A 7,804-nucleotide genomic window follows, 5' to 3' on the forward strand; every position below is an offset into this window, starting at 1 on the left:
CATCCTGATGCTGACGAGGCAGAGAGGAGTCTCTCCAGATCAGAACATCAGATGGTACAGCTTGGTCTGGTCTAGCATACAGCTTGCTCTATCGGGCTCTGGGCTGGGTTTCTGTAGAGCACTTTATGTCAACAGTGACATCAGCATCCATCATGATATGTCTCTGTGTCCCCTCTTTATCGTTACCAGGACAAAGCTAGCCCTTCCTCCCACCCAGAGTCCCCGTGTCGTGCCTCTCCCGGTAGCACCTTACTGCTGGGTATGAAGAGGTTGTCTGTGCTGCTGGTGGACTGCAGGAAAACAACGGAGCTGACTGGAACTGTGAGAGGAGGAGAAGAGAAGGAAGGATCAGATTTTACTCATAAAAGTAAGTGCTGTAGTTTAGTTTGAACAAATAAATAGATCTGCCCACTGGTATCTGTTCCCAGTAGGGCTGTCCCCGACTAATACAAATACAGCTTTGCAGACTCTTGGCATTCTCTCAACCAGCTTCACCTGGAATTATTTTCCAACAGTCTTCAAACCAAACTTTATTTGCCACATGCGCTGAATACAACAAGTGTGGACTTTAACGTGAAATGCTGAATACAACAAGTGTGGACTTTAACGTGAAATGCTGAATACAACAAGTGTGGACTTTAACGTGAAATGCTGAATACAACAAGTGTGGACTTTAACGTGAAATGCTGAATACAACAAGTGTGGACTTTAACGTGAAATGCTTACTTACAAGCCCCTACCCCACTGCTTGCCGTGGGGTAGCAAAGAAAACAGTCTATAACTTGGGTGACTGGAGTCTCAGACAATTTTAGGAGGAGTTCCCACATATGCTGGGCACTTGTTGGCTGCTTTTCCTTCACTCTGCCATCCAACTCATCCAAAACCATCTCAGTTGTCAGGACACCGTTAAACGGGTGTCCTGACTCTCTGCGGTCATTAAAGATCCCATGGCACTTATCGTAAGAGTAGGGGTGTTAACCCCTGTGTCCTGGCTAAATTCCCAATCTGGCCATCAAACCATCACGGTCACCTAATAATCCCCAGTTTACAATTGGCTCATTCATCCCCCTCCTCTCCCCTGTAACTATTCCCCAGGTCGTTGCTGCAAATGAGAATGTGTTCTCAGTCAACTTACCTGGTAAAATAACGGATACATAAAAAAATGTAAAAATTTCATTGGGTTGAGGCCAGTTGATTTGTGGAGGCTAGGTCATCTGATGCAGCTCTCTCCAAAAATCTCACATTTGGACTCATTAGACCAAAGGACAGATATCCACCGGTCTAATGTCCATTGCTCGTGTTTCTTGGCCCAAGCAAGTCTCTTCTTCTTATTGGTGTCCTTCTAAACAGTCTCCTCTGAACAGTTGATGTTGAGATGTGCCTGTTACTGGAACTCTCTGAAGCATTTATTTGGGCTGCAATCTGAGGTGCCATTAACTCGTCCTAACTGGGTCTTCCTTTCCTGTGGCGGTCCTCATGAGAGCACCTCATCACATCTTCTCTATACCAACTCTACCTTGTCACAACACAACTGATTGGCTCAAATGCATTAAAAAAGAAAGAAATTAACACAAATTAACTTTTAACAAGGCACAACCTACCCTAACCAGAAACCGTGGATAGATGGCAGCATCCACGCTAAACTGAAAGCACAGACCATCACATTTAACCATGGAAAGGTTACTGGGAATATGGATGAATACGAACAGTGTAGTTATTCCCTCCGTAAGGCAATCAAACAGGCAAAACGTCAGTATAGAGACAAAGTGGAGTCGCAATACACCGGCTTAGACGCGAGACGTATATAGCAGGGTCTGTATGTGGCAGGGTTTACAGACAATCACCGACTAGAAAGGGAAAACCAGCCACGTCGCGGATACCGCCGTCTTGCTTCCGGACAAGCTAAACACCTTCTTTGCCCGCTATGAGGATAACACAGTGCCACCGACACTTCTCCGTGGCCGAAATGAGTAAGACATTTAAGCGTGTTAACCCTTGCAAAGCTGCCAGGTTCAGACGGCATCCCAAGTCTCATCCTTAGAGCATGTGCAGACCAACTGGCTCAACATATTCAACATATTCAATCTCTCCCTATCCCAGTCTGCTGTCCCCACATGCTTCAAGATGTCCACCATTGTTCATGTACCCCAAAAAGCAAAGGTAACTGAACTAAATGACTATCGTCCTGTAGCACTCACTTCTGTCATCGTGAAGTGCTTTGAGAGACTAGTCAAGGATCATATCACCTCTACCTGACACCCTAGACCCACTTCAATTTGCTTACCGCCCCATTAGATCCACAGACGATGCAATCACCATCATACTGCACACTGCACTATCCCATCTGGACAAGAGGAATTAGAAATAAGGAATAAGGAATAAGAAAACTGTTCATTGACTGTAGCTCAGCATTCAACACCATAGTACCCTTCAAGCTCATCATTAAGCCTGGGTCTGAACCCCGCCCTGTGCAACTGGGTCCTGGACTTCCTGACGGGCCGCCCCCAGGTGGTGAAGGTAGGAAACAACACCTCCACTTCGCTGATCCTCATCACTGGGGCCCCACAAGGATGCTTGCTCAGCCCCCTCCCATACGCCCTGTTCACCCATGACTGCGTGGTCACACACGCCTCCAACTCAATCATCAAGTTTGCAGACAACACAACAGTAGTGGGCCTGATTACCAACAATTACGAGGCAGCCTACAGGGAGAAGGTGAGGGCCCTGGGAGTGTGGTGCCAGGAAATTAACCTCACACCCAACGAAAACAAAACAGCTGATTGTGGACTTCAGGAAACAGCAGAGGGAGCACGTCCCCATCCACATCGATGGGACCGCAGTGGAGAAGGTGGAAAGCTTTAAGTTCCTCAGCCTACACATCACTGACAATCTGAAATGGTCCACCCACACAGACAGTGTGGTGAAGAAGGCACAACAGCACCTTAAACCCTCACAAACCTTTACAGATGCACAATTGAGAGCATCTTGTCGGGCTGGTACGGAAACTGCACCGCCCGCAACCGCAAGGCTCTCCAGAGGGTGGTGTGGTCTGCCCAACGCATCACCGGAGGCAAACTACCTGCCCTCCAGGACACGTACAGCACCCGATGTCGCAGGAAGGCCAAAAAGATCATCAAGGACAACAACCACCCGAGCCACTGCCTGTTCACCCCGCTATCATCCAGAAGGCGAGGTCAGAACAGGTGCATCAAAGCTGGGACCGAGAGACTGAAAGAAGCTGTTTATCTCAAGGCCTTCAGACTGTTAAACAGCTTCTATCTCAAGGCCATCAGACTGTTAAACAGCCATCACTAGCACATTAGAGGCTGCTGCCCTATTGGCATAGACCAGAAATCACTGGCCACTTTAAGGAATGAAACACTAGTCACTTTAATAATGTTTACATATCTGGCATTACTCATCTCATGTGTACATACTGTATTCTATGCTATTCTACTGTATCTTAGTCTATGCCACTCTGACATCGCTCGTCCAAATATTTATATATTATTAATTCCTTTACTTTAGACGTGTGTGTATTGTTGTGAAATTGTTAGATATTACTTGTTAGTTATTACTGCACTGTTGGAGCAACAAGCATTAAGCCGCAATAACATCTGCTAAACATGTTTAACATTTGATTTTACCTCATGAAGATGGTTGAGAGAATGCCAAGAGTGTGCAAAAAGCTGTCATCAAGGCAAAGGGAGGCTACTTTGAAGAATCTCAAACATAAAATATATATTTCATAGTTTTGATGTCTTCATTGTAGAATAATAATGTAGAAAATAATAAAAAATAAAGAAAAACCTTGGAATGAGCAGGTGTGTCCAAACTTTTGTCTGGTACTGAAAAAATATATATATATATATATATATATATATATATATATATATATATATATATATATATATATATATATATATATATATATATATATTATTATACCTAATGGTACTATATACTGAACAAAAGTATAAACGCAACATGTAACAATTTCAACGAGTTACAGTTCATATCATATCATATAAGTCAGTAAGTCAGTCATTGTAAATAAATTAATTCGGCCTATGGACTTCACATTACTGGGCAGGGGAACAGCCATGGGTGGGCCTGGGAGGGCATAAGCCCACCCACTTGGAAGACAGGCCTACCCGCTGGGGAGCCAAGACCAGCCCAGCCAATGAAGCTGTCTGGGTGGCAGGTCTAAGACAATGTGGAGGTCCTGAGCTGGCTGTACGTGGTCTGCGGTTGTGAAGCCGATTGGATGCCAAATTCTCTATAATTAATTGAATGTTAATTTCTGCCTAAGCTTATGGTAGAGAGATAAACATTCAATTCTCTGGAAACTGCTCCAGTGGATATTCCTGCAGTCAGCATGCCAATTGCAAACTCCCTCTGAGACCTGCAGAGTCTCCCTTCTTGATATGCCACACCTGTCAGGTGGATGGATTATCTGCTGCAGAGGAGAAGTTCATTATTCAAATTGCAGCACAAATAACTGCTTCACAGAGTAGAAGTAACAGACATCAACATGTTCAGAGGAGACTGTGTGAATCAGGCCTTCAATGTTGAATTTCTGCGAAGAAACCCACTACTCAAGGACACCAATAATAAGAAGAGACTTGCTTGGGCCAAGAAACACGAGCAATGGACATTAGATCTGTCCTTTGTCCAAATTTGAGATTTTCGGGTTCTTTGTGAGACAGAGTAGGTGAACAGATGATCTCTGCATGTGTGCACCGTGAAGCATGGAGGAGGTGGAGTGGGGGTACTTTGCTGGTCACACTGTCTGTGAATTATTTAGAATTCAATGCACACTCAACCAGCATGGCTACCACAGCATTCTGCAGCGATACGCCATCCCATCTGGTTTGAGCTTAGTGGGCCTATCATTTGTTTTTCAACAGGACAATGACCAAACACACCTCCAGGCTGTGTAAGGGCTATTTTACCAAGAAGGAGAGTGATGGAGTACAGCATCAGATGACCTTGGCCTCCACAATCACCCGACCTCAACCCAATTGAGATGGTTTGGGATGAGTTGGACCGCAGAGTGAAGGAAAAGCAGCCAACAAATGCTCAGAATATGTGGGAACTCCTACAAGACTGTTGGAAAAGCATTCCAGGTGAAGCTGGTTGAGAGAATGCCAAGCTGTCATCAAGGCAAAGGGTGGCTACTTTGAAGAATCTAATATATATTTAGATTTGTTTAACACTTTTTGGTTACTACATGATTCCATATTGTTTTTTCCTAGTTTTGATGTCTTCACTATTATTCCACAATGTAGAAAATAGTAAAAATAAAGAAAGACCCTTGAATGAGTAGGTGAGTCCAAACTTTTGACTGGTACTGTACATTAAATTCCCTGACAACAGCTCCAGTGGACATTCCTGCAGTCACATGCCAATTGCACGCTCCCTCTGAGACATCTGTGGCATTGTTGTGTGACAAAACGGCACATTTTAGTGGCCTTTTATTGGCCCCAGCGCAAGGTGTAATGAGCATGCTGTTTAATCAGGTTCTTGAAATGCCACACCTGTCAGGTGGATGGATTATCTTGGCAAAGGAGAAATGTTCACTAACGGATGTAAACAAATTTGTTCACCAAATTTCAGGTAAATAAGCTTTCATGCATGTGGAAAAATTCGGGGATATTTTATTTCATGAAACATGGGACCAACACTTTACATATTTATATTTTTAATCTTCCCAAAATATTTCATTCTTTTTTTACTTTACCCAAAATATCGTGACATTAATGATAGTCAAAATGTTAGAAATGTGTGAACTTCCCTTTTATTTCTTATTTTATGTTTAAGGAAGTGTGTAGGTCACATTCTGTATCATACAGCCATGAATGTTATATATTTAGAACCACCTGCTTGATAGGAATCCAGCGATGTCCGTGTCATAGGACTGTCTAGTGTTTTGTGTTCTGACTTGTAAAACAGAATTAAAAATAAGTAATGTAAACATATCAGTAATTACCAGGATGCTCTACAACATTTGTTTTAAAATCACACCAAGATTGTTTTAAATTATGAAATGTTTGAAAACTGGCCTCGGGTTATTGAGGGATCTGATTAAACCTCATAAGGCAGTTTTATCATGTGGAGATTTCATTCATGTCTCTCTTTAAATAAACACTGTCTTTGGCAGGAGGAAAACCAAACTCGGCGGAACCAGAGACGTCCAAACCAGCAAGACAACACCTCTGCTCCCAGATTGGAAAGAGTATTACCAAATTAGGAAGCCTGAAAAGACATGAGAGGACACAACCAGGAGAGAAGCCACACAATTGCGCCCAGTGTGGAAAGAGTTTTAACCAGTTAGGAAAGCTGAAAGTTCATGAGCGAATACACACAGGGGAGAAGCTTTTCCATTGCGCCGAGTGTGGAAAGAGTTTTAACAAGTTAGGAAACATGAAATCTCATGAGCGAATACACACAGGGGAGAAGCCTTACCACTGCTCCCAGTGTGGAACTAGGTTTACCAAGTTAGGAAGCCTGAACAGACATCAGAGGACACACACAGGGTCGAAGCCACACCATTGCTCCCAGTGTGGAAAGAGTTTTAACCAGTTAGGAAACATGAGATCTCATGAGCGAATACACACAGGGGAGAAGCCTTTCCATTGCTCCCAGTGTGGAAAGAGTTTTAGCCAGTTAGGAAGCCTGAAAGCTCATGAACGAATACACACAGGGGAGAAACCTTACCACTGTTCCCAGTGTGGAAAGTGTTTTAACCGGTTAGGAAAGCTGAAAGAACACATGAGACTGCACACAGGGGAGAAGCCTTACAAATGCTCAGACTGTGGGAAGACATATTACTCATCACAGTCACTTAAAAGTCATATGAAAATCCACACAGGATAGAATAATTACTTCTAGTGTGTAAATTGATATTTCACATCTCATTGACTTAAAATTCATCAGAGGACATACACAGTGCTCCCATTATCTGTGTGTCATTCCTCCAGCACTACAGATAATCAAGTGATATTTGGATGTGATGCATTAGTTCCATTGTTGACATTTGTGTTGTTGGCCCACTGATGATTTAATGACATGAAACTGTTCATTGACGCCTCCCACTGTATGAATAAATGTTGTTTCCACGTCATTTCAACTAAATAAATCCATGTGATGATGTTAGATCAATGTAGAAAACTGATTGGATTTGTAAAAAGCATCAACATAAGGTAATTTTTTTTTTATTCACTGAACTTGCAATTTAAATCCAATGACAAGTGACATTTTGTGTTGATTTCGTGTTGAATTCACTTTAGTTGACGAATCAAAGAAATGTAAATAGAAACTAGATGTAGAACTGACGTCTGAGCCCAGTGGGCTGGTTTGAATAAGCAGCAGGTGTTGAATCTGATGTATCAAATACTTATGTCATGCAATAAAATGCAAATTAATTACTTAAAAATTATACAATGTGATTTCCTTGATTTTTGTTTTAGATTCCGTCTCTTACAGTGGAAGTGTACCTATGATAAACATTACAGACCTCTAAATGCTTTGTAAGTAGGGAAACCTGACAAATCGGCAGTGAATCAAATACTTGTTCTCCCCACTGTACATGATGAGATTATTATGGATGAGAGCCATATTATTTTATTTGTCAAATGGCAGCCAAGCATCAATCATCATCATGTCACCAGAAGAAGACCCTCAAAATGTATTGGAAAGGAGCATCAAGCTCAACACATGCACTTTCACCACCCTGTGAAGTTCATCATTTATTTAATCTGTAGCCTAATAAACTGCATGGTTTCCCAAGTCGTAGTGGGAG

The 7,804-nt window shown here is 42.6% G+C and overlaps 1 protein-coding gene across 1 annotated transcript; it reads left to right on the forward strand.

Moving 5' to 3' along the window:
• On the forward strand, positions 1-7,423 carry LOC118947683 (gastrula zinc finger protein XlCGF17.1-like). Its single transcript, XM_036972655.1, has 3 exons — positions 1-54; positions 190-367; positions 6,164-7,423. The coding sequence occupies exons 1-3, from the start codon at positions 52-54 to the stop codon at positions 6,877-6,879; spliced, it is 897 nt and encodes a 298-aa protein (XP_036828550.1). The 5' UTR covers positions 1-51; the 3' UTR covers positions 6,880-7,423.
• Positions 7,424-7,804: the final 381 nt, after the last annotated feature.

Source organism: Oncorhynchus mykiss, unplaced genomic scaffold (assembly GCF_013265735.2).
Source record: "Oncorhynchus mykiss isolate Arlee unplaced genomic scaffold, USDA_OmykA_1.1 un_scaffold_189, whole genome shotgun sequence".
Taxonomy (NCBI): Eukaryota; Metazoa; Chordata; class Actinopteri; order Salmoniformes; family Salmonidae; genus Oncorhynchus; species Oncorhynchus mykiss.